This window comes from Anopheles coustani, chromosome 2 (genome assembly GCF_943734705.1).
Source record: "Anopheles coustani chromosome 2, idAnoCousDA_361_x.2, whole genome shotgun sequence".
Lineage (NCBI taxonomy): Eukaryota > Metazoa > Arthropoda > Insecta > Diptera > Culicidae > Anopheles > Anopheles coustani.
In genome coordinates this window covers 33,388,635-33,415,447 of record NC_071289.1, presented here as the reverse complement: position 1 = coordinate 33,415,447, position 26,813 = coordinate 33,388,635, and the positions used below count along the sequence as shown (strand labels likewise).

At 47.7% G+C, this 26,813-nt stretch overlaps 1 protein-coding gene across 1 annotated transcript in view; it reads left to right on the top strand.

Annotated features, from left to right (window-relative positions):
• Positions 1-12,501, top strand: part of LOC131264266 (transcription factor hamlet-like) — a 46,162-nt gene extending 33,661 nt beyond the window's left edge. Inside the window, exons 7-10 of the mRNA XM_058266550.1 lie at positions 2,891-3,047; positions 3,433-3,522; positions 9,456-10,775; positions 11,191-12,501. Of these exons, the coding sequence (XP_058122533.1) occupies positions 2,891-3,047; positions 3,433-3,522; positions 9,456-10,775; positions 11,191-12,501 (2,878 nt within the window). The remainder of the gene's footprint in view (positions 1-2,890; positions 3,048-3,432; positions 3,523-9,455; positions 10,776-11,190) is intronic.
• Positions 12,502-26,813: the final 14,312 nt, after the last annotated feature.

Below are 26,813 nucleotides of genomic sequence, written 5' to 3'. Positions count from 1 at the left end.
ACAGTGAGGGCCCGGTGACGGAGAGTCATTGACATGCAAAGCCGGGGCCCGGGAATCAGGAAGACGATCAATTTCCTGTATCCGCGGGACGGCGTTGTGTTTCGTCACCGCCAACAGAAGATCGTCCGGCCCGATGGGAACAGATCTGCAGAGTTTCGCTAGGTTTTCACCGGAGTGTTGTTTGTGTAGATGTTTCGTTAGTCCACGGGGAAGAACTCCCGGCCACAACCTAGACGAAAAATGTGTTGCTGGGAGATTTTGTTCTCCTCCGCTCTCCCTGGGTTTGTGTTCAGGAGGTTCATGTATTTCCCCTCGCTCCGTGCCGTGCCTTCCACCGGTACTTTCCTCCCTTCGGTCGCTGCTCGACCGACGGAGAGTGTCGGATCAGGGCGGATTTTGTGGAGGCGTAACACACCGGGTGAAGTTTTGCGAACGTCAGAAAAATTCACCATGGCGATCAATCATCGCGGTCCTGCATCGGGCTGTTCGCGGGCCGGAACGGCCGGCGAGGCGTACCGACTTGGCGGTTTCGATCGAATCGCGTTGATCTTGTTCTTCATTTTCGTTCCGCTGTACACCGATTTCTAATCTACTAGCTTGGGCTCTCTGTACCGCTCTTCCCGTAGCCGAACACCGACAGGGTAGCCGTACCCTGGTGACGATGTTGCCGCGTCCTGATCGCTGCCCGGGACGTTCCGGGAGTATTCCGTTGACCGGAGTACCAACGCTCGGGCACTACATGACATCGAGCTGGCTTGCCGAGTGGTCTATCACTTTCACCTTCGAAATATCCGTTGAAGTCGGATGGATTTATGGCGATGAAGAGACTCTTTTCGCTCGCCGCCAATTCGATCGATCCCTTCGGCTTATCTGCCCCGATCGATCGCCTTTCGCTTTTCCGGCGTCCGGCAAACGACGGAATCGATCGACCGGACACAACGAAAGTTGTTATCGGAAAGAACACCACTTTTATGGTATAAGGACTGAAGAGTTTTCTCCATAATACTACTTATTGAACTAATGATCAACAGCATGGGAAAAATATTTCAAAATGTTTTCAAATTTCAGGTGCATTATTTGCTACCGGTTAAACATTCATGAAGCATGTTGCAGGATGATTTGAAGGGAGTGATAAAAATCGTAAAAATCATCACCCTTCAGTCGGCCACGGAGGGAGGGGCCACGGTGGCCTGGATGTGTGGTAATCGCTAACTGTGGTCAAATCACCCTTTCAATCAACAATACTTCAATAATGATGGTATTTTCCCGTTGTTACCTGTCACTGACGGCCGTCTTTCTCCCGGCTTCCGAACACGCTAAAGGCACGAATGCCGTGTGGACATTCAATCTGAGGTAATCCTTTTTAATGGTGGGAACCAGAACAGCTTGGGAGCCGCACTCAAGTATGTTAGTGAGTATGTTCTGTTTTTAAAAATCGAGTAACATCAAGGATTCTCCACTTGGGCCGAACGAGCTCCTATCCAGCTCGTAGGTGACAAAGCTCAACAATGGTTTCCTTACTCCGCTCGGAAGCCTCCGGATGTTCTTTATGGGGTTAGCCTATGGAGGACAGGACTGGTAAATGGAAAACACTTTGCTTCCCCTGCAATTCCATCAATAACTTTCCCTATGACGCTAGAACTCTACTCATATTCACCTGAAAAACACAGGACACCCTCGAAACGCCACAAATGATGGTCATTCCGTTTGCGCTTGAATGTGGGAGTTGTTTTACTGATGAGGGCCACCGCAATTACCGGGTTCGTTTAGTGAATAATTAACAAACTTCCGGCGTAATGAAGCACCCGGCGTTTGGGGGAAAATCCTTACCGCCTAAGAGAGTCCTACAGCAGAGTGGAAAGGAAGAAGCTACGTGGTGGTGATGGGGGTTGGAATTGATTTGACGTGTTTACGAAGGTGTTGGATTCCGAGCGGTCAGATAATGGTACCTTCAATGATGAACATTCAATTTTGTACAGTTCGATCGGTTCGAGGGTGAGTCCCAGGCAGGACGAAGCCAGCCTCAGGGAGGCCCAATCGAATGTTGGTATTATGAAATTTACATATTACGTCCATTTAGACAGCGCACCCGAGCGAGGTTGATGAATGAAAATCAGGAAACTCCATGACTCCTAGATGAAGGCTGGCATTTCGGTTCTGTTCTGCTGGGGCGTCCGGGCGACATTTGGTTAGTGCGATCTCTACCCACCCGAAAAATAGTCGCCGCTTCCTCGAGGACCTGAGTGGGTGATGGACAATGGGTGGTGTCGAGCATAACGCGTTGAAATTTGTTTGAATGTTTCCTTCCCGACTGGTGGGACCGCCTCTCTTATGTTTTATCCTCCTTCTCGTCCCCAAGGATGACGTTGCCAACCGAACCGCGCGACGTTGATGATGATGAGACTGAGAAATCGTGCCTTGGATTATTCATGAATTACTCGAGCCTCCCCAGGCAACAGGGAGTCAGTCAGTCAGTCAGGCCTGGGTCTATTCTAGATCGAACCTCAAAACGTGGCGTGAAGCATGGCGCTTTCCGTACGCTTTCCGGCCGACTCCGGGGTCGGTGGGCTCTCCGGTTTCGTGGTAATGGTGATTTATGCTACCACTCGCCATTATTCTATCCTCCCACTCGGGCGGCGGGAGGAGAGCCTTTGTTCGTGGCCATCCGGTTCCTGGCGGCGGCTTGAATATTCATAATCGCTTCTAAGACACCCGACACACTCTCCGTTTCCTTCGCCTTTTTTTTGCCTAATTTTCGATGTCGCAATCGAACTGACACGTTGTACCAATCTTCAAGCCGCCCGGGCTCGGGGTTTGATTGAGCGTCATCGTAATAAATGTATGTTGGTACTAATTTTCACCCTTTTTCCCCCTCGGTTTTACCTTCCAGGCTTGACGATCATCTCGTGATCTCACACCACTACCCGAAGGACGCCTACAGGTGCGAGCTTTGTCCTCGGGCGTACAGCTACAGGCCATCGTTGCTGCGGCATCGAGCGATCGTACACGGCGAGCTTCGGCGCTTTCCCTGTGAAAATTGCCCCAAGGTAGGTTTGAGTGATGTTTTTTATGGGTTTTTTCTCCAACTTGATTTTTCTTTATTTCAATCATTTAATTTTTCCATATTTCCTTTGAATAAACACGAAACTTTTCGCGTCCTACATTTTTACCTTATTTAACCCACCATGATTCGAGGTTGCGCATGAAGGTAACTGAAGCCGTTCGATGTGACAATAGCTGCTGAATTAATCCCCCTTTTTGTACTAAGTAGCTCACTTTTTTCTACCCCTTAGTCTATCTCTTATCCTGAACCTCCCTTTTTCGCTTTCTGTACTTCTTACTCTCTCTCTAACACTCTCTCTCTGTGCTGCGCTGTGGCTTGTCACTTGGATACACCAAAAAACCAATTGTTGTAAATTATTTTTCTTATAGACCGAAGAAACCGATGTGAGCACAGCCAACCCCAACACTTCCCCGTCCAGCGAACTATTCAGTTACCTTCTGCAAGCTCATGATAATAGGGTAAGCAATCAAAACTAAAATTGTCCGCTTCGCCAGGGAGTTCGTGGGTCTTTCGGGGGAAAGGAGGGAATGTCATGTCTTATTTCTACCATTTTGCGATCCATCGGCATCTCGGATGGACGTGGTCGTTGCGGTTTGAGTTCGATTTTGACATATTTGCAAACGATGACGACGACGACGGCGACCGTTGCCGTTTCGTACAGTCCGGGAGCCGCGCGATCGCGTGATCCTGAACGTGATATTTGTGGCCCAATTGTGAGGCAATTGAAGTGGTCCACAAAACTCGACTCCGCACGGTACCGTACCGTCTGGCAAACGGCGTGCCCCGATAAGCAGCGCCGATCTTGGTGGTGGATTAAATAATCGATTGTTGCAGTGTCGGCCACGATTTGGACCTTCTTCGGGAATGCTGCTGGAAGGATATTTGGAAAACAGTGCACCTCAGGTCAGGTTTGTGCCTTGATTGAATGTCTGGCGCGGGGGGCGGGGAAAGGCAAATAAGCGTCGGGTAATCTCAATGCGCACCTCTCCGATCGTTGCGCTTGAGTAAACAAACCTTTGCCCCGAACGAAAGCTTGATGATGGACGAGCACGAGGGGGAGGGGTGCGATGGTGGTCCGGAATTGGAATCGAATGAGACCCGGGGTTGATGATTCGATGCCGAACGATTATTATGGCCTCCCCCGAAATATGGCCGCAGTGGCAGCCCGCGCCCGGTTGAAAGATCGATCAATCGAAAAAGGGATCGAGCTCGAGCGAAAGGGAGGAACCGAAAGGGAAAAGGGGTTGGCAACGGTAGATCGTGCTACTCCAGACTCCTCCAGACGCCCCACTCCCTACCCCCACGAAAGGTGAGGCTAGGCCACTTGGCGGTCGCGCGTGCTCGCGCTTTTGGGTGCCCTCTCCAAATCGGATTCGGAAGGCGACGAGATTTCGTGTTGCGCTTGTGTTGATTTCGGTTTTTCTCCACTGGCCATATTTTGGAGTAGGTTCGCGGTGTGCGCGCGCGCGCGCGCTCGTCGATACAGTTGACGAAGATGGGGTAATCAATCATCGAAGCACTAAAGCAACCAGGGGGGCAGTGTGCGCGGGGCCGAGAGAAAGGGCGAAAGGGAGCCACGGATTCACTCGAACGGATGGTACCAACTCCGATGCCTGGGAGGGACGCTAGACTCGACGGGAACTTGGGAAAGAAATGGAACTCTCAATGAAAACGACGATTGAACTGGATAGATAAGAGCTCGTGACCTGCGGCTCTGGGGCGGAATATTGTGGTCTTGTTTGTAGTTTTCCACGCGGCTTGGGCAATAGGAGTCCTCCAGAAGGAGGGAGCGAAGCGCGCGGGGATGATGGTACAAGTGGCGTGACGGAATTTGACAGTTGCCACGCCAGTTGTGGACGAGTGGATTATGCAACCGGTTCGGGCTTATTAGCAATACTTCGCGGGATCGAGATCAGGTCTCGAAAGCAGAAAGATTTGGAAACCACCGGGGTCTAGAAGACGAGACGAGATTTTTGGAGCAGGATTTCGTTTCGGTGGGAGTTGTGAAATGTTCCGCCTGCCTAGAAAACCCCCTCACACCGCCCGCAGGGGGAAGGCTTGTGAGGTCAGAAGGATCGTGTTGTGGATCGAGTGGAAACCGAAACGGCAGAAGTCAATGCTCTTTTCATCGAGAGTACCTTCTTGGGAGGGTCTCATTAATTATAATTAATGATTGCAAGTAGCAGCGGCTACCCCCGCAGGGAGCATCAGCTCCTTCCCTGTCAGCGGGTGGGGTACGAACTTCGGAAACCGAACATTGAGCTAACCAAACCACCAGGAACTGATGGTGTCCGGTGGTGGTGGTGGCTTTAAAACAAAAAAGATGTCCAACGTGAAGATGATGATAACACTAGGAAATAGTCCAGCGACAAGTTCCAGCCTGGGGGGTAAACTATTTATTTCGGACCCTCTCAAGGTGGGTGCTTGCTGAAATGGAGTGGGAGGACATCGCCAAGTACAACGCTGGTTGTGGTCAGCGAACATGTTCCGAGGGGAACGGCCAAAAAAAACGATCTCTGATTTTCGACCCCGCTGTTCAAACATCGAAATGCGATGCTTTGCTGGAGTTTGGCTGACCGAACCGGTACCATCTACTAAAATAGTTGACCACCTACTGGTCAAGTTCTGTTGCCTCACCGGACGATCGTAGGCCGCATGACTACGGGGTGAATCATGATGTTGAATAAAATTATGATTCTAATCCCCTTATCCTCCCGGCTCGCCCGGGTTCGCCTTTGGTTCGCTCGCTCTGAAGATCGATCGATGGCAGATTGAGGTTTTGCCGCTCTTGTGCCATTCCGGAGCTATGGAAGTTTGGAGTTGGGCCCAGGGCCTTGCGGTAAAACAATGGACTCCACATCGGTCGGCTGTGAGGAGGTCTCGAGAGTTCACTTCTAATGACCGGTAGCTAAGACTTTGAACAACGATTCATTCGAGAACCCCTAGGGGGGTTCGCCTCGTTGCTCCCGTTCCCCGTTCGAGTTCTCCCCGAGTTTATCTATTTTCTTATATGGATAATCGCAGTCATGCTTTCATTAGAGGGAGTCGCCTTCTACAGGTAAATCCCCCGAGCGATTACCGGTCACCACTCCCCCATGGGGTGGACAAACCTTCATTGAGAAAAAAAAGACAGCAAACAAGTGAGGTTAATCGAGAGTGGTGGTCGTTTGATCCAGCTTTGGGGATACGATTCTTCCGCGGCCGATATCGCCCAAAGGGTGCATCTCCTTGTACGGTAGCCATTGCCCAGCGGTTCGGGGCCGATAATCGAAAAACCCTAAACGAGCGGGTGCACACTGGGTGTTTCTGGGATTTGCCCGGCCGCCCTGCCTTTTTGCATGCCGGACCCTCGTAGGCTAGTGGAGAGAAATGTATGCAAAATAGGGCAAAAACGAAAAAACCAGCGGGAGCCTGTTTACGTTTGCGCAAATAGCGTTACGGTGGCAAATCCAATCCAATGGTCACCGACTGGGAGATTGGAGAAACCAAAAAAAAAAAACAAATACTCTCCCCATTTGTGGTCTTCAATTTGGTTGGTCGTGCACCGCTAGTGGGATATACTATATTTTCGCAATTTCCGTATTCAAGTTTGGTGTGGAAGGAAGCGAGAACTGAGGGAGGTTTGCCAGATAGGAATGTAATAAGGAAATGAATCAACCTTCAAGCACCAGGTACGGGAGGCACCCCTTTAGGAGCTCATTATAACTCCGCTCCGGTCGTACTTTGTAAGGGAAGGGTTTGACAAACAAATAAACAAAGCCCGGTGGGCAAAAAAGAAACCTCGAAAGAAAGTGCTGCATAATCGAATCAATAAGCAAGAGATTGCAACGCTTTGCATCGGAAGTACTCAAGCGTTACTCGTGGGTCGCAATTCTGGAGATAAACTTACTCGACTCCTTCCTGGTTAATTTTTGTTTTTGCGTGAGCCCGTTTGTTGTTGGATAAACCGCGTGATCATGCTCGAACCACCACTAATGTCGTGTAGCACACCGGGTTGAGAATCTATCGATTGATTAAGATACAAACCCCGGGGTTTTGCGGTCGAGCCGGTTGTTGTTTCGAGCTACCACTTGCGTGTGATCATGCGCAATCGGTTTAGTATACCTTCCCACCTTCCCCTGCGAGTTGCCTTCCTCGCCTCGAAAGATTCCACACCGATTGATATACGGCCAACCGAAAGTGACAGCTGGAAAAGTGCAGAAGCAACAGCAGCACCGTGCTGCGGAGGACGGCAATCGAAATCGACCGCGACTTCTAGTTTCAGCCGGACGCTGATTGGATTGTTCACTTTTTTCGCGGTTGGCAGTTTCACAACTTCGCCACCGGACAGCAGCGAGCTGACGGACGGACATGACTTACCGGAGGAGGACTTTCCGACACAGTCAGTCACCGCGGTCTCTCTTGCTCTGGTAGAGAAAAAACAAAACGAACAAACCACTCGCGAGCTCGCAGAGTACGATCGCTTCCTAGTGTGTAGTATGTTGTGTTGCATTGTGTCCACCGAGACATAGACACACACACACTTTTTGCTCTTCACACTCGGCTCAAACCACAAACTCCTTCCCATTTCGCAACAGATATATATTGATTCGCGCCGGTGTTCGATATGCTCGCGCGTCAACCGCAACAACGCACGCGGGGTCACTCACTAAATAGACATTTCCAATCTAATCATTTTGATTTATTTCCATCAAGCGCGAGTTCTCCCGCGCGGATACGTCCACTAGCGGCGGTTTCTTCTGTTACGCAGTGTTGCCGCAAAGGAGCCGTATGGCTATACGACGGCGGGGAGGGACCCGTACCAAAAGAGTGACCGTTTCGAGCCCCGCACTGGGGAGAAGGCCTGTGGGGAGGGGGGGGGGGGGATCAAAATCCACCCCCTAAATATGTCTCAACTACGCGGACAAAAAAGCGCTACCGCTCCGCCATCGGACAACTCGGGGAGCCCCTCGGACTGCCAAATCTGACAGCTGATTTTGCTAATCACATTTATTCTTCGCCGGCTGATTTGAAAGCACTCCGAAGCACCGGGGGAAGGACGGTCGGCATGGGAGAGGGTGAAGGAGAAGAAGGTCCACTCCCGCTGCGCAGTGAGAAGTTAAATAAGAGGCCGCAGCCAATGTGTCCAGTGACTGGAGGAGGCAAAAACATGATATTCCTTTCTCTCCTCCTTTGTACTTCGCGGCGAGGGTGTCCGATTTATGTTATTTTCCAACATATCTTCCTACAAACGCGGCCGTCCTAACCGTTCCAGACCAGATGGTTGTTTAAATTCCCCTTCGGGGGTTGTTTGAGCTGATTCGCTACACACTACCATTCTCCGGCACACTGACACACACACACGCACCGCGGGGGTCAAATGGACTCGTTCAAATATGTCCACCCGCGATTGCCTAATGGAATCCGGGGAGTTGGTAGCCACTACTTACCTTCGTTTCCCCTACAACCACATCCAACGACGGGTTGTTGGAGTTATTTTGAAACACTTTCTTCACCGACCAAACGCAGTCCTAATGCTCATCCAGTCGAACGCAGGTCCCCCCGAATGGTCCTCATGCCTCCGCCGATACTAGATCTAATGTCGGATCGATCGGCGGATGACATCATGATGATGCTTGGCGGCGAAGTCGCGAGATCGCACGATCGCCACGAGACGAGATTCTAATCAAAAGGAAAAAAAAACTAAAACCACCCTGCATCCATCTATCAACCGACCGATCGAACGTAAGGTAAATACAGCATCCGATCGGGGAATGCGCCGCCTTTGCAGGCTACGTGCGAGTACCTTCGGTGAGCATTATTATTGTGCGTTTGTGCTGGCGATGGACCCCGCCCTTCACTGCCGCGATGGAGACTTTCATTCATGCCATTTACCTTACCCAGGGGGGGGGGGGGGGGGAGGGTTTGGGTATCAAGGTTGGAGGCCTCACTTCGCCTGCAGCTTACGGGGCGGTACTTTGGCCCCCTCCCCGCTTGTGTTGGGGCGGGCTCGGAAAGCTCAAGATCACAATCGAGAAAAACCATCGTCACGAACTGTCAATCTTGATTAGCGACGCGGCGGTGGAAGAGTGGCGAAGGGCAAAACCCAACGAAAAGGGTAAAGTAGAGCTGTAGGGCCACCGGGGTGAGGTGGAGCGGGCGTTGTCCGGCGGTGGAGTTTAGAAAGGGTGCGGGCTGATGGTTGCTACTTCCCGATGAATCAAGTGTTTGTCTCGATGGGATGGATGGAGGAATGGGTCGTAGTCCTTGGGGAACCCTGGAAGAGGGATGGGCAGGTGTCCGTGTGTTGGTGGACGGTAGCAATCGATAGTTATTACTTGGACAGAACTTTTACTTAATTGTTCGGATCTTCAAAGCCTTGTACCTAACCTTGTTTCCCGTTTGTTTGCAGGTTTTCACCGACCCGTCGAACCTTCAGCGTCACATCCGGACGAACCACGTGGGAGCACGCAGCCACGCGTGTCCGGAGTGCGGCAAAACGTTCGCCACCTCGTCCGGGCTGAAGCAGCACACGCACATCCACTCGTCGGTGAAGCCGTTCCAGTGCGAGGTGTGCTTCAAATCGTACACCCAGTTCTCGAACCTGTGCCGCCATCGGCGCATGCACGCCGACTGTCAGGTGCAGATCAAGTGCAACAAGTGCGGCGACAGCTTCAGCACCACCACGTCGCTGTCGAAGCACAAGCGCTTCTGCGACTCGACGGCCATCGCACGGCCTCCGCTCGGTGCCGGCCATCCGGCGCACCATCATCCGCATCACCACCACCATCATCATCACCACCATTCGTCGCAGCTGCGTCACGAGCTATACTCGCACCGGCAGCCGCCAGGGAGTGGTCAGGCAGGAGGCGTTAGTGCAGGAGCAGGCTCAGGAGGAGGAGGAGGAGCAGTAGCAGGGGCAGGAACAGGAGGAACAGGAGTGACTGGAGCGGGAGGAGTACCAGGTATTCACCCTTTGGTACCCGGCATGGCGACACCACCGAACCCGTTCGTGATGTTTCCGGGAGCGCACGCCTTCTTCACGTCCGGCTTCCGGCCGTACCCGGGCATGCCGGGCATGTTTCCGCCCACGCCCGGTCATGCGCCCCAATTCCCGCTACCCTTCTTCCCGAAACCGCCGTTGGAACCGGAGCGCAAAACACCATCGCCTCCGTCGCGCGACCACCTCGGGCTGTTCGAGGGAGCCTATGGCCAGCAGTCGCTGAAGATATCACCGCCGACGGCCGAAGAGGCCACCAACCCACTGCGACCTTCCCCCGCCCGTCCCATACCGGTAAACTTCAACTCCACGGCGGCGGCGGCGGCGGCAGCAGCAGCGGCAGCCGCTTCCGTTGCAGGACTTCTCGGTGGCAGTGGTGAGCAACACCAGCACCATGGCAGCGCCACGGGTCACAACAATAACCACATCAAGGAGAACAACAATCACAACGGCAGCAGTTCCTATGGTCGGGCGTCGAGCCGCAGCGGTTCCGTCCGGGATGGTTCCGATGCGGACGAGGAAGAGGTGGACGTATCCGGGCCGCTTCGGGTGAAGAACTTTTCGCTGCGTTCGAACGAGAGCAACCGGGAGGAGGCTGGCTCGAAAACGAAACCGGCGAGCTCTCCGTCACTCACCGACACGGAGAAGAACTCACTCCGCCGCAGAAGTCGTACGGTCGAGGACGACGAATCCGCTGACTCGGAGGAGTTCGATGGAAACAAAGCGAAGAAGGTAAATATTGGAAAAGAAAACTAAATTAAACACCTATTATTTGGAGCATAAATTAATGTTGTGCCTTATGAATCTTTAGGTGAGATTTATTTATATGAATCTTTCACCTAAGATTCAATCAGATTGATTCATAATTTTTTTTTGATTAGAATCTTCAAACGTTGATGAATCATACGAATCTTTCATGAAGCTTCATGAATTTCGTATGGATCTTTCACGAATCTTAATGATTTTTCCATTGGCTAGGATCATGCGACCACAAAACAAGGGGATTTTTGGTCTTTAATTTTCTGTTCTTTTAACATTCAACTTTGGGATTCATGAGTCTCGGATTAAAATATTTTAGAATATCTAAAACGATGCATCTTTAAACGATGAGTTCTACTAATCAAGTCTTTTTCGTTTATTCTTAAAGGTTAAAAAGGAGGAAGACGGTCCAACGGCGGAGCAACCTCTAGATTTGAGCGTTTCCAAGAAGCCTAAAAATGACTCAGACGACGGAGAGGAGGAAAAGGAAGAGACCGACGGAAATCGCAGCTGCAACCGTAGTCCAACACCGATCGAGGTGGCCAGTCCGACCTCCACACCAACCCCGTCCGTTCCAACTCCCAACTCCTCGGAAACACACCACGATGCGTCCCTTCGCGGACGTGGCGGAAGGAACCGCGGGGGAGCACTGGGAGGCGTTTCGATGTCACCTGCAAAGGTAACCTCACCTTCGGCGGACGTATTCACACTTCCAAGCCCTTCGCCGTCGCTGTCACCCCGCCCTACGCCGTCCCCGTCGTCGCCGGGAGTGGCAAACACGGGACTGGGAGGTGGTGGACCACAACATCAGCCCATCTCCTATCCACGGCCAATCTATCCGCTGCTGCTGGAAGCGATGTATCCTCGGCCCGGAGCGATGGGTGCGTTCCAGCGTCCCGGATTCAACTTCCTTGACTCGTTGGAGTCGAACCTGGACCTGCTGAAACGTAACCGCCACTACGCGAACATGACCGGGAAGGCATTCAACCTGCCGGCGGGCTTTCCCGGCCCTGGAGGATCCCCGGGGGCGCACGGTGGCCCCCCGGGCGTGCCCGGTGCTGGCCTTGCCGGCAAGGTGAAGGACCGCTACATGTGCAAGTACTGCGGCAAGGTGTTCCCCCGGTCGGCGAACCTGACGCGCCACTTGCGGACACACACCGGCGAGCAGCCGTACAAGTGTCGGTACTGCGAGCGATCCTTCAGCATCTCGAGCAACTTGCAGCGCCACGTGCGCAACATCCACAACAAGGAGCGGCCGTTCAAGTGTCACCTGTGCGAGCGATGCTTCGGCCAGCAGACGAATCTCGACCGTCACCTGAAGAAGCACGATGCGGATGCGTCCGGATTGGGGCTTGGATTGGGCGATTCACCCTCGTCGAATGAAGCCGAACGAGGTGACGATGTGTTCTTCGACGAAATTCGATCGTTCATGGGCAAGGTGACGTACTCCGGGCCGGCGGCTTTGCTCGCTGCCACGGCTGGCAATGGTTTGGCCGAGCCAAGCGAGTTGGACACAGCCGTTGGGGAGAAGGCGGACGAGGAGGAGGCGGACGCTGGTGAAGCGAGTGAACTGGTGGAGGACGAGGAAGAAGAGGAGGACGCGGTCAGCAGCGATGGGGAAAGTGACCTGATCAACATCGAATCCGATAAGGATACGGTCAACAATAATGACACGATTGAAGGCGCTGGCGTACGATAAGGGCAACGCTAGTGGAAGATTTAAAAATGCTTTACTTAAACCATAAACGCATTATGCATCAAACTTTGCAGAGCTGTACAGAATTAAAACTTGCTTAGAAAAAACAACATGAGTCAACGGGATCGCATGTACATGTTCCAAACAGCTTTTCACTTCACGCGCATGATTGGAAGCTCAACGGTTCCATTATTTTTTTATCACGAAACCAAAAACAAAAAAACACTTTAGTTTTAAACCTATCCCAATATAATCAAACACTAGCGATTAGATGCGAAGGTCTGAGAGACGAGACATGAGCGGGAGTACAGTAGAACCCTTTTACCTAGGCTAGGCTTCCCTATTCGATACTTTGTTGAACAGTTCGGTTTTCCAGCGGATAAGAATTGTGTTTAGCTAAATGCGTATCTACTTGTCGCCTTTGAAGTAAGCGTTTAAGTTAATCTTTTTTCGCGTTTTATTTTTTGAAACCTTAGACAATTTCAATGCGGTACACAATGGACCAAAACGAAACTCCATTGCGGCACGCAAGTATCAGTCAGGTCAGGTAGGAAATTGGTGTGTATGATACAGTATATTTAGTTGTAGTAAACTTTGGTCAATGAGCAATCGCTTTTCTAGTAACTTATTGTCACCTTATGTTGCGAGCTTATGGAAACAAATTAAAACAATAATATATTAATGTGAATATCCTTTTGCGATAACTAGGAGCTACTAACTAAAAATTATGTGTAAGATGACCCTTTGAAATGATTTGAATTAAATGCTAAACGCATCGTTCGTATGATTGAATAAGAGAACAGAGGATATTTGGACTTGGTTTTGCAAGGAAGTTACTGAACAAGTATGTAAAATACTACAACTCTTTTGATAAGCTGTAAATTCAAGTCGAAATCATGCATAATTGGAAGGACGCTTCAGAATGCACAATTCTTCAATCCCGATACAAAGATGAATTACCAAGAATAACCTAATGGTCAAACGTAGCGAGTACTAAGTAAGATAAATTGTTAGTTAGTTTTTAATAATGTAAAATAATTCAGCTTGGTTACGCCGAGAGGCAACGAACTTTAACCAGTGCATAAAAAAAATCTCCTATCGAAGACAAAAGTTACATAATAAATTTAATTCTTTTAAAGCATTCTTACTTCCCACTTCAGTAACACGCAAACTTAACACATAATTAAAATCAAGATGAAAAATTTTACACTAGAACACAAAAAACGAAGACTAATACATTTCAGGCACTTTAGTGATTTGTACAAGTAAGGGCAGGGGGACAGGAAGCTTCATTCACTCTTCTGGCTTGTACGAAAACAACCATCAACTAGAATGCAGGCAATCGTTTCAACCAACTACTTAAAAAAGTTGTTTTAAGGAGGATCAATAAACCTGTAGGAAAGTGGGATAGTACTGGACATTTTCTCATTAAAAACAACGAGTAGCGTGGAACATTATGATCAATGAGCGATGATGCAAAAATCCGATGGGAAGTGGTACTGTAGTCGATGAAACAACACTATAAACTATCTGAATAAAGCGAAAATCCCGTTATATATAAAATTGAGTTCATATTTTTTTGAGCAGCAGAAAAATTCAACTTGAAAATAGCCCTGTTCTGTGAAATATTTTTGTAAACACTTCATCCTCTACCGACGCCGGCCAGAAAGAAACTGCAAGCTTTTGAAGCTACCGTTCGCTTTGGGAAAATTTTCGTTTTGCGGCAGCGATACCTGATACCCGGTGGTTTGCTTTACTTTATTTGTGCACTCGCAAAGGCACTTATAATTGGCTGGTTTTCGCACCGTCTGAAGTAATTGCCGTCCCCGATCGCTTCGCTGCAGTGGCATCGATCGGCACGAAAACACACACGACGTTTTCTGCGTCTTTAGTTGACAGTGATGTGTTGTGGAAGCGAGTCAAAATCGGACAAAAACTAGGTGCTATTAGTCAAGCAACCTGATCGGGTTTGCCTCGAACTCATGATCATGATTTCATGCAACTTAAACGTGGCTATTGTGTAACTGAACGCAATTTTGGAAAAATTACTACTATTGACGGTAATATAAAAAAAAATGTTTCGTATAAGTTTAACAACTTATAGCAGATTTCAAAATAACAAATTGGATTGATAAAATGTGCACTCAGCATACGACATAGAATGAAAAAAAAAAATTATATCGAAAATGCACGAAGAAAAACAAAAACAATTGGCATTAAATCAATTAATGCACCATATCATTAGCTTTAATTGTTGCCAGCAAATAAAAGACTTCAACGGCAGTGAAAGCGACGAACTCAGGTAACCGAGTATCATCGTTAAAGTGCCGAATCGCAGGTGAAAGAATAAATGTATGATTTTAATTTTTAAAATAAAAACAAAATTAAAAAAAAAACATGGCAGTGAAATCAAACTGGTATTCAGAAACGGTAAAATATTGCAACATTAAGGGAAAGTCTCCTCATCGGTATGCGAACTCCGTCCATAAAAGAAAAGGGAGGGGTTGTTGTTTTGTCTCTTGTAAAACATTTTCCGGTGTTTCACCTTTGCCAGCTTGGCCCATTGATGACACCGTAAAGTATTCTAATTCATTGGAGATCATCGAGACGCTAACGGCCCGCCTGAAAGCTCCTGCTGATGGCGCGACAGAAGACCTTCGTGGACTGCAGGCGACCGCTGCAAGCGCTGTTGATATCATACCATTTCGGGTCAGTTTCATTCCCCGTACGACCGTCCGGTAGCAGTGTTGCAGGATTAAGCGTATAAAGAAAGGATTTTCCGTTCCGATCAAATTGCGAGAATTCGCGGAGATGCTAACGCGTCAATCAAAGAATGATCGCTTCGGCGACGTTTTGCTATCGGCTGCCGATCGTTGGGGTGAACATTAATTCTGAGATCATCTGGATGAGTGGCGGGAGGATCAAAATTTCATTTAGCTTTGGTGATCTTTTATCATAAGCGAATTGAAGCAAAGTTTCATTATTGAAACAATTCTCAACTTGGTTGTTCTTTTTCGAAAGATCAACTTGCTTTATAAAAAAGTAAATTAAATAAATGAATTGCCAACTAATTTCAAGACAGGATAAGTCGATACAGAATCAGTTATCCAACGCGTTTATCTCCAGAAATAATTAATTTATTGTTTTCCGCTGTTTGTTTGAGTAGAAACTGATTTTTTCTACATTTTTTAACATTTTTATTACGAGACTCCGCAACTTTCCTGTAGAGAAACAGCATTTTTAGGTTTTGCAGAAGGATGATATCATTTTTGAAGTTTTTTTTTTACGATCTTCCATATAATCAGACATACCATCAGACATACCCTCGAGCTTAATGCACATCTTGTTCACTTAAATTGACTGGTTTAATTAATGTCCGGGACGACTCCTTTTTCTCCATCACCTTTGGCAAAGATCATGACGAACGGCAATCCACAATCGAATGGAAACTGCAAAGACCTTCCCACCGGCCCTGTTCCGTTCACAGATCACATCGAATTTGCGTGCACGATTCCCCGGCGAGCTGCTGTCCATTTCCGTGACCTTTTCCCCAATGGCCACACCCGTGCCCTTTCGCCCTGTACATAAACACATATTGTGTGTGTCCTGGTTTCATCGCGCAGCGGCGATGCGTAGTGCATCCGCTCCGGTTGCATCCTCAATCGATGCATTGCCGGAGTGCGATCGCGGTGCGTGATACGTCATTTAAAATGCATTAAGATGTACAATTTTTCCACCAGGGCCGAGCCTGTCCGAAATAATGACTTTATTAAACGCAGGACGATTAAAGCCGTGCGGAACAAGGCGTGCGCACGCTCGTAGTGGTGTTTTTTTTTTCTGAGGTTCTGCGGACACGACCACGAAAATGTCTCACGAAAAATCAACGGGCGTGTTTAATTTCGCGGTTCGAGAAATTACCGGTCATCCCTGGGGTGCGATCGGGGTCGGGGTGCATCGACCGGTACATAATCAACATAGAGGATGTGCCCTTCGCTATGTTGGGTTGTATTTTACTTTACCTTTGGTTGAACCCGCTCGAGGAAAAAGAAGTCAAAAGTCAGCCTCAAACCCAAAACCAACTAGTCGACAGTACGCACTCAATAATAACGGCACGGTGTCTGTGAGCCGAGCCGGTCTTTGAGGGTCCTTCGGTGTGGCAGTGTTTAAGCGATCCCATCGATCGTGCACTTTCTCCTGACGACGCCTGATTAGTTACGCAAAGCGCACGGAGGAACACACTCGGTGGCTGAAGAAGTTGCGCCGAATTTATCATATCGAACGTGTTCGCCCGGGTGTGCGAAAATCATCGCATGATTACGAATATGTATGTATGCTACACTTAGCATCCCTTATCACCAAGTTTCCTCTTCCCAGCCACGCTCGGAAGCGGGAAGGATATCTACTTGTGCACCTTGAATTATGTGCCCGTGACGTACTGTAATTACTCAAATTAATGGGCTCGGGATGTTTACATTCCCGGGTTCGCTGCGGGGATAAAGGTGACTGTCAAAATATGCTGGCCGGCGCGCGGAAGACCCCGACACATCGCGAGGTGTCTGCTTTATATGGCAGTAAACGATCGTATATATGGCTGGTGAAAATGATTTTAAATGAAAATGATCGTACCCAATGGGTACGGCATTGTGCGGAGGATGGATTTTCTTTAACGCGCGCTAATGAAGTCGTTATGTGGCTTTTTGTGTAAACAACTGCAACCATTAATCAGTTGTGAAGGGGTGATTACAAAACGGAAGAAAAATTGAGAAGAACTAGTTTGAAGTCATAGTAAAATTGGTTTTGCGTGAAAATACTTGTAACACTTTCTTCAAATATACATTACGTTAAATAAACGGCACCTAGGCTTATTGGTCTCAGATTTAAATCCCAATGGGTTCATTCTTTCGTTCGCGAACGACGGCGTATTTCGGGCGGTGCATTACAAACAAACTCCTTACCGTCGGAATATTAATGACCCCGGTAAACAACAGAAGCTTCCGTCCCAAGGGCGGTCACGTTATAAATGGGTGCATCTTTTTCACCGGAAAACTGATTCTCCAAAATGTTTCGCCACGCCATGCGGTTTGGCCAAATAACACCGCACTGCGAGTGCCTTCCTCGAAACGAAAGGTCACAGGACCTGCAGTATGGAAGGGTTCGTCGCCGCGGCCCATGTTCAAACATGCGAAACGAACGGCATCGTTTCGTGAAGCGAGCGGCACGATTGTAAATTGGAAAATAAACGCAACAATAATCAATTATCGTCATTACCGATGCCTGAACGGAAGCTCCACCAAACTGTTCTTCCAATACCCCGTTGTTTGTTGTAGCCCCGGCATGGAAAGGGCGCGATATCCCTCCCCCTCTCAGCGACCTTTAATGCTCATCCCCCCGCGCACTCCAACGGTGCTTTCGTTTGGAGTTGCGGCCAACCAGCTGACACGAAGACGGCAGGCCCGAGTCAAAATTCTGCTGGTTGTCCCCGGCGGGAGCGTTGGGATGTCTTTTGGCACGTCGGCCAAATAACTTAATTTCGAACCGAGCGTGTTAAAAGCGAACCCATAAACCTATACTTAAGCCAATGACCCAGTCGGCAGAAAACAACTCGCGTTCCCTTTCGCCCCTCAACCTTTTTTGTCTCTTTTTTTATTTCAGATGGTTCACATATGCAGCCTACCCAGTCCCAGTGCGCTTTGGAAGGGAAAATGTGTTTAACATGACACCTTCCATCCACCAGCCTCTCCAGCGATCGAGTCCGCCACGAACGAAGACGATCGCACCGATCGCAAACACCGTGGTTCTTGTAAGTTGCAAAATAAAAGTGAACAAACAACGCACCCCGAAAAGCCGGGGCCCAACCTGGGCGCTGACCGCGGTGAATCTGATCCCTTCCGGGGATGTTTTATTGTGCCAGCATTATTGCCGGCACCGAGCGTGTGATGTGCGCCGGGGATCTTTTTAAAAACACTCCCGTGTGTCGGGTGAAGGTAGATAGCCCAGGAGGTAGGCGCAGAAAAAGGAGTGTGGAGGAATGTCTGGAAACTGCATCGTAAAGTAAACCTCGATCATGGATTCGGTCGATTTGCCTGTTGGCCTCTCCTGAATGATATGCAACCTCCTCGTAGCGGATACCCCAAGATCGAGACTGTTGTAAACTTTTGTCGAAATATGTTGAAATACTTTTAAAACATGGTACATGCATGTGAAAGCATTCCAAAACGCATATTAAAAACACTTTTATGGATGTTAGCAATGTTTTGGTTCTTTTTGACGTTGAAAAGTTAAATCAATGCATTGCAATCATACAAAAATATTGTTGCACTTTACGAGTTTTCTATTCAACAACCATCATAACCTCTCCATTGGTGCTTCAATGCAGGGCAACGAACCTCAAACCAGCTTCTTTAAAGAAAAAAAAAAGCTACCAGATGATGGATCACTGTCTGTGGCGCAGAAATTACGACCACCACCAACCCCAAACAATCGCCAATTCAAGAAGCACAAGATTAAGCTTAATCCTCCCGCATCAGCCGGCGGATTGATGGCGGAAGCATGGCACAAAACAATCCGCAGCACACCTTTATTTCGGTGCGCCCCCAATGGGCCGACGAGGAAGCCCAGTCTGCCAAGGTGACACACGGCCCGCAGCCGATCCTTGGACGATCCGAACGTCGAAAGGATCCGATTTGATGTCACCTCACTGCTTTTTCGGGGTGTTCATTTTTTTCGGTTTTGTTGCTCTTCCGATTAGAGACAAGCAGTTTTTGGGAAAGAGCAAGACCACCCACGAGTGGATAAAATATTGCACGAAGAATGAAAAGACTCCAACGTGCAAACGCGAAAGCGTCGAAATGTCCTATGCAGGGCGGAAGCGTTGCCAAAAAGCCAACAATCAAAGCCACCACAGCCACCTCGTCGTCCTCTACGAGAGTGCGGGAATCGCGAACGGTGGCGAATCGTGTCGTAATGAAACCATAAATCATAGGCAATGCGAAAGATAGACCGCTTCTGATAGTGCACGTCCGGATCTAATCCATCATTAAAACTAAAACGCCGGTAAGTGGATTGTTCAAAATACGCGTGAGGGAAGGGATTCGAAATCGCGGTTGGTTCGAAGTTGGAAATTGAGACGATTTGGGAGGCCAAAGGTGGCGGGAAGAAGCTGGACACGGTTGACACAGAGCCACACTAATGGTGACAGAAAGCTTGCGGGAGTGACGGAAATATAGAAATGGTTCGCAGATCATTTCAAAGTGATAAGCATAGAAAATGCAGGAAATGGAAGCGTAAAAGTAATGCAACACTGACAATAGAAGATCATTCATAATGGTGAGGGATGTTTGTCACATCTTTTAAATATTAATTCAATTATTCATTTACAACAGTTGGGATGGTCTTCCAATACAATCCAATTTAATGCTAAATTTAGTATCTTAGTTGAATAAACTGGATACGTCTCTGCCGTCTAAGTTAATTTGAAATATTTTGAAACAAAGCCAATCCTTAAATTCGTCAAAACTAAAATACTTCTCTTTAACACACTAAAAATATGTAATCACTGTTCCACTTTCCCTCCACATTGCGTTCAAGTGTACTGCTGATTGGAACTTCACGAAAGACTCATTTAAGTTGGCCCGTAAACGAAGGCAAATTCAACATCCGCAGGGCTAAACAAATAGTTGCATTTGTTATCCGCGATGTTCACTTTCCCGTCCTCCCCGAAGCACGTTTACTGCAGGTGTGCACCACTTGCACTATTTATTTTATTTTCTTTCATTACATTTTGTTGCAGCCACTGAAGTAGCCGGAACGGCGAAACCGAAGAACAGTTATGTCCACCTTCCGTGTGCAATCCAATTGTCCGAGGGCAGTTCACGACGGCACGGCATGCCAACAGCATTTTTGATTTCTTACCTCAGTTGTTTTTGTTTCCGCGATAAGCAAACCACCAACCCAAGGCCCTTCAAGTTGATCGTGCGAGCCTGGTGATAGAAGACAATGGAGGAAAGCGGGAAAAGTGTTTCGTTGGGTCTTCTGCATGGGTTATCTTGGTAAAGTGAGAGAAGGATTTTCTTTTTTCATGTCCATTCGGTAGCTTAGATGTGTCTTTAAAGGTTGAAATGCTTCGAAAAACACTAATTTGCAACTGTTTGGAGGCAATACCAAACCAAACAAAATATAATAACTAATCTCTATGATCAGGCAATTTATAATAATTTTGATATCAAATAGTATAAGTGATGTGTAATGAAGTAAAAGCAAGACGAAGGTTTTTTACATTTTTTTGAAAGGAAATTGTAGCTTTATTTCGATAACAATATTAACATGCGTAGAGATTTTTCTTAACAGGAAGACAACTACTAAGAAAATAACTTATATCTCTTAAAGAGATGAACAAAGATTGAGTAATGGTTTGGTAGTAGCTTGGATGCTTTGAGCAGGACGCTGGTTGCTTTCAAGTAACTAAAATAAAATAACGTGAACGAAAAAGAAACTGAATACGAAGATTAGGCAAGTGAACATTGAAATAATACAATAAAAGCTCACGTGTCGCAAATCGCGCATCGCTTCTCCTTCCTGACGCGATTATGTTGCTCCGCATGATCACACCAATGTTTTTCCTATGCTGCGTAGGCGTAGGATAATGTGATCTATGGAACCGCATCCAACCCACCCACCACTCCACAGCCGTGCCCGCGTGTGGGTGTATCGCAGTTTATTGCGGCGGGAAAACATTCCGCGATGCGAACGCGAAAAATATATCACAGCGCAGAAATCGTAAGCGATGGCGCAAGCAGAACAACCCTCGGCTGCGATTGCATTTTAATTGGATTATTGGAAGGTGTATGCAAATTTGCATCGATCCGCATCGAAGGCGCATTCGGGAACGCTAGAGCGCCGCTGGAGCGGGAAGCAGTCGGAACTCGACGCCATCGAAGAAGTTTGCTCCGGTTACATCACACTCGAGGGGGCCTTCCTGGAGCCCTCGTCCATGTCCGCTGCTCCCCTGGGGTGTTTTTATGTTGTTACCGTTGCGGTTTTCTTTCCCCTTTCCACCGCACACACACTGCTACTCCACCTTGCCCGAGCGGGTGGTGGCTTACGAGACCAATGGTGATGGTTATCGCAAAAGATGTGGGTAAACTTTGTCGCCAAATAATTAGCCCCGGGGACATTTTCGCCGTGGCCAAGGGCGTGCGAAGTTTGGAGTAGGGGAGAGAGGGGCTTTGGCACAAGATCGAGATCCCGGGCGACCCTAATGAAGTGCAGTCACTATGGCGGGGTAGGCGTTGGTTGGTTGAAGATTGATTGAAAGGTGCCGCCGAGTGGTTCAATTTGTTGGACAAGAATAAAAAATGATGATGACTGGGGGGGGAGGATTGTCTCTTGAAAGGTGTGAAGGGCAAGAGGAGGAAAGTTGAAGGTAATATGACTGGTTTGTCGATTGTTGAAGCAATGATCACTACGAAGAAGGAATGTATTGCTTTTTAAAAAAGAACTTTTTGTCTTTGATTTTGTGTGTTGTGTGCTTGTTTTATTTAAAACATTTTTTATTGTTTCAATAACATGTTAATTATTTTCAGTACTACTCAATAATATTTTTTATGCTCTCCCTTTTTTGAATTTTTTTTCAAGCTCATTCAAGATTGCCTCAGTGATATCATTTTTCATCTCATCATGCCATTAGGGGATCAATATTTTTGGGTGAATCTGCCGATTCATCTTCTTTTCAACAATCTCTTTGCGTCGCAATGGAAGATTCCCAAAATGCGCACCATTTCTCATGCCATCAGCGAGCCACCCTTGGCTGCGATTATCAGCAATCGTCATGCAAAAACTCTTCCGAAGCCGCGCAGGGTTCTTCCATTCCCTCGCGAACCATCAGCGCACAACAGAAAGAGTGATGATGTTCTGCCGGGTTCCCTTCCCAGCAACGATAGGGAGATTTAATCTTCTTTAATGTTATTATTTCATCGCGATTCCATTAAAATCATCTCCGAAAAGATGCACGTCGGGGAGTTTGTTGTTTCGGGATGGGTTGTTTGTGGTTGATTTGGCTTTTTGGCTAAAGTTTTTAACCGTTCGCAGTGTGCGATAGCGATCGAGGCTGGAAGTCCAAGGAGAAAGGTACCGCTGAAGAGGATATTTCATGCAGATGAAAATCAATGGTGATTGGGTAAATCTTGACAGGCCGTCCGGCAGTTTGCTGGATGCGATTTCACAGCGTTCGTTGACATTGCGGTGCGGCCTTTGGTGTCCGCCTCCGACGTATGCAAACAGCCCGCGAGCTGAACCGGGGAGAAACGATCAATAAGATAGCAAGACATCTTTCAGAACGGCCTCGAGGGCAGTCATCGGAAGATTCTTGCCATGGTTAATTGCCCGCAGAGGTATTGGGAGATTTGGCGGCATCGATAATCCATCATGTGTGATCGAAAAAAAAATGAAAAATGAGACCATCGCTCGGGGGTTCTGTTTCCAAAAGAGTGGTGAGAATGTGTTTGATTTTGGAGAAAGGGATTTTTGAGAAATATTTGACCCATAAAAAAACATTTTACATAAAGTTGAAATTATTGAGTGAGGTGTTTTTCAATCATAAATTTCTTCAGTCTGGACATATTCTTCGACTAATTATTTTTTTCCAAAATAGTTACCATAAGGCTTTCGTCACATCGACATCTCAACTCCTTCCCGTATTATTCACTTTTACTTTGACACACCGCTGACAGGGGATGTGTGGCGGTCTTTATTCATTTGAAGTGGTGTCTTTTTCATTACAACCCTTCAACTGGCCAACTTTTACCAACGAACGCGGAGAAAAACGATAAGAAAAAACAATATAAAAGTTCGTACAACCTTAAGCTATGGCGCGGGGTTTGAAGTTCGACAAGATCGGAAGGGTAGCAGTGTATGTAGCATCGGCTCCGCCAGTGACTTTCCCCGGTTTTCTTCTCCAATTTTCCATCCGCCCGTCCTGGTTGGGTCGTTTTAGCTGATTAAATTGTAATTTAATTTATGCACTATCACAACTATCTCGTAACAGGCAAACCGAACGCGATCCGAAGGGAAACCCTCGAAAAACATTGCCCAGAATGTGGAGTCTCAAGGCACGGGAAAAATGTGGCAGGATGTGGTAGGACCGGCTCGCAAAGGATGCAAGTGCGCGGTCTCATTTAATTTTATCGCTACCGTACGCTGACAAAAAGCGCAAAAAATAACACGTCCCCACATAAAATGTTTGGCGAAGGTGACTGTTTTATGTTGAATTAATTTTATGTGCAATGTTGGCTAATGAAAGGTACTGTTTAATGATGTGAAATGATTTACCCGGACGGCGACTGGTGTTCGGGGTTTTTGGGACGCGTTCCAACCCCCGGGTCACATGTTGTATTCCGAAAATTGCCCAAAGTATCTTGCTCCAATAGTAAATAATATGTTTGAACAAATTAATTACAATACAACGTTTGGTTCTGTTTTTTACCGATATTTATTAACACTTTGAAATCATTAACATAAGTTGTAGAACGTCACACTTTATCCGTCCGGGTCAATGGTTGAGTTGCATGTTTCCTTCCAATAAATATCAAATCCTACTGCAGACTTTTGCTTGCGTGTATGGCGTTTACCAATGGGAATCGGTTTAAAAGCTACAATGTGTTTCACATGTGTGCAACTGCACGGTGCATCGGGCACAAGATTGAGTAAATTAGGCACAACTATTGTGTGTGAAGCGTTTGAATGGAAACAAGTTACAACGTAAACTAGAGCAGCAGCTGTTAAGAAATGCGGATGGAAACGGTGTTTTGCATTTTGTTGTTATCCGCTCGAGCCGATCGGGTTTCAGTATTCTCACGATCGGTAAACTTATCCCACTTGCTGGTGCAATACTTTGGTGCGTTGGCGTTAAACATTTCAGTGGAAGAAGGAAAAAAGCTAAAGAAGAGACACTGCACACCAAATCGAACAATTTGCGCGCGATGATGAGATTTAAGCGACGAACCTCGGTTAAGTGAAATAAAACGCGTCCATCTGTGCCGGTGACGCCCGTCGTCTGTTGATGACTTCATTTCATTCCAGTTCGAGTAATAATGGTCGTTTTTGTCTTTGTGGCTGAAAGCGGATTGTCCTTTCGGCCGGGATGTAATATCGCACCCGGTAGAAGATCGCCTTTTGCAAGCTGTTGCTGGGCAGCGTTTTTATCGGTGAAGGGGAATACGCGGTCCTGGACGAATAATTTTTTTAAATTCAATAGCGCACCTTCGTGCACGCTTCCCACCCCGTCGATCGATCAAGATGGCTAGCAAGATGGGTTCGCCCTTTTCCGAGTCTCACTCGTTCGGTTGCAAAACATAATCGACCCAAAAAGGACACAACAGTAACCATTTATATTTTCTGTAATCAGCAAAATAAAAAACGCATTTCTTAACGATCACAAAATCGTTTGCAACCTTTTTCGCAAGAGTGTGACATCGTCCTCTGAACACGATGAGTTTTTCACGACGATGTTTTTTGTGTTGCTTCATTGTTTTATTGTTTCTACTCGTAAATGGATTGATCTTTTATGTCTTTGTCAAGGAGTTGCATTTGGCGCTTGCTGGAAACAAGAAATTAAAGCTGCGTATTAAAAATAAATAGATCAATGAATACATAATGCTTTAATCCTCGCTTGATGCGAACAATAAGATACAACTGTTAAACTGTCATGAAGCAAGACAATTAAGTGACTACAAAATCTTTTAATTATATTTGGATCGATCAACATGCAATGCTATACTTTTAAAAAAGGATATCAATTATATCATTATTAATGACATTGAGGAGAAATACTCTCAATTCACCTGAGGGATTAACTCAAACAGTTATTGTGAAAGAAAAAGAGAAATCGCAACCGATTACTGATCGAAGAACATAATGATCTCCGCCAAATTTATGATCGAATGCACTTGGAAAAGAGAGCGAAAAGCGAGCCACCATTTGTACCCGCAGGATTTTGCTTATGCAATGGCGTGTTTATGTTTTTTTGGACAATCAAAAGATTCGACTGTTTTTTTTCTTTCGTACCCTCCAACGTTTGGTCTCGTAATTTAAAGGATAAATGTCAACTTGCGGGGGACCACACCCGTCGCAATGATTTGTTTACCGCGCGACAATGTAGCTGCCCGTGCCGCAAGGGGGTTGGCACGAGCTTTTGACCGGTGAAACGGTGTCGGTCCAACGATTGGTCCATTTAAATGCAATCCTACGCGATAATGTCGGCCAAACGGTCCCGGGCAGTGCATGATCAGATACAATTTGCATCGTAATGGTTTGTTGTCCAAAAGAGTTGTACACCCTTTTATCGGGCCCGGGGTCGTTTGCCAATGCGGTGGTGGCAAGCGTTTTCCACCTCGCTCCACCAGACCCGGGCGGGAAACCCTTTCGTGATTATGCTTCACTTTCCGCGCCGGTTGCATCGGTAGCAACGATTCTTTTGTTTTAATTTCGAAAGAATCCCAGGACGCCGCCACGGTTTGGCCTTGGCTGCACTTGGCCTAATGCAAGCGGAGCTGATGCAAGCGGATGATGTCGAAAGGTCGGCCAGTGGAACGGGAAGCACTTTGTTTAGGAAATGGTGCACCACGGTCGGGAGGGAAACCGGTGTGCAGTGCTTGTCAAACACGCACGCAGCGTGCTCTCACACGTGGTTCACACACCGACGGCGGAATCGGTTCCAGCAGCAGGGAGACAAAAGAGTGGAACTGCATTGGTGCATTTCCCACCGCGTGCCATTATTTGCGGGCGTACGTACGGCGATCGCGTTGTCGCAATGTGCGCCAGTATTAATGTGCGCCAATCACGTGCGGTTTTGGGGTTTTGCAAGCCGATCGGACACGGTCGTGCCCTGGGAAGTGGACTAAACGGAGCTTTCGACCGTCGGGTGATCGAGCGATCCGGAAGGCCTCGCCCTCCCAGATAACGGACCGGTAGCGGGATAATAATGGGTGTAATTGCAATATTAATATCAATTGCCATGTGGAGTATCGGGGCGGTGAGGAACGGAGGAGACCACGAGTGCACCCGAGGAGAGTTTTTCGAGGCGTGATGAATGTGGCCCGCCCAGAATTTTTTCGACCACTCAGAAATAAACATAATAAACGCAAAGCAAAGCATCCCGCGTGCTCGCAAATAAGTTTGACATGCACTGACGCAGTGGCGGTCCTTCATATCCCCCCCCCCCCCCCCCCCCTGGTCGGTGCCGTCGCACGACAGACGCCCCCAGAGGCGACGGGTTCGTGGCTTCCCGGAGCCAAACCAAGTCACCCGACGCCGTCGACGAG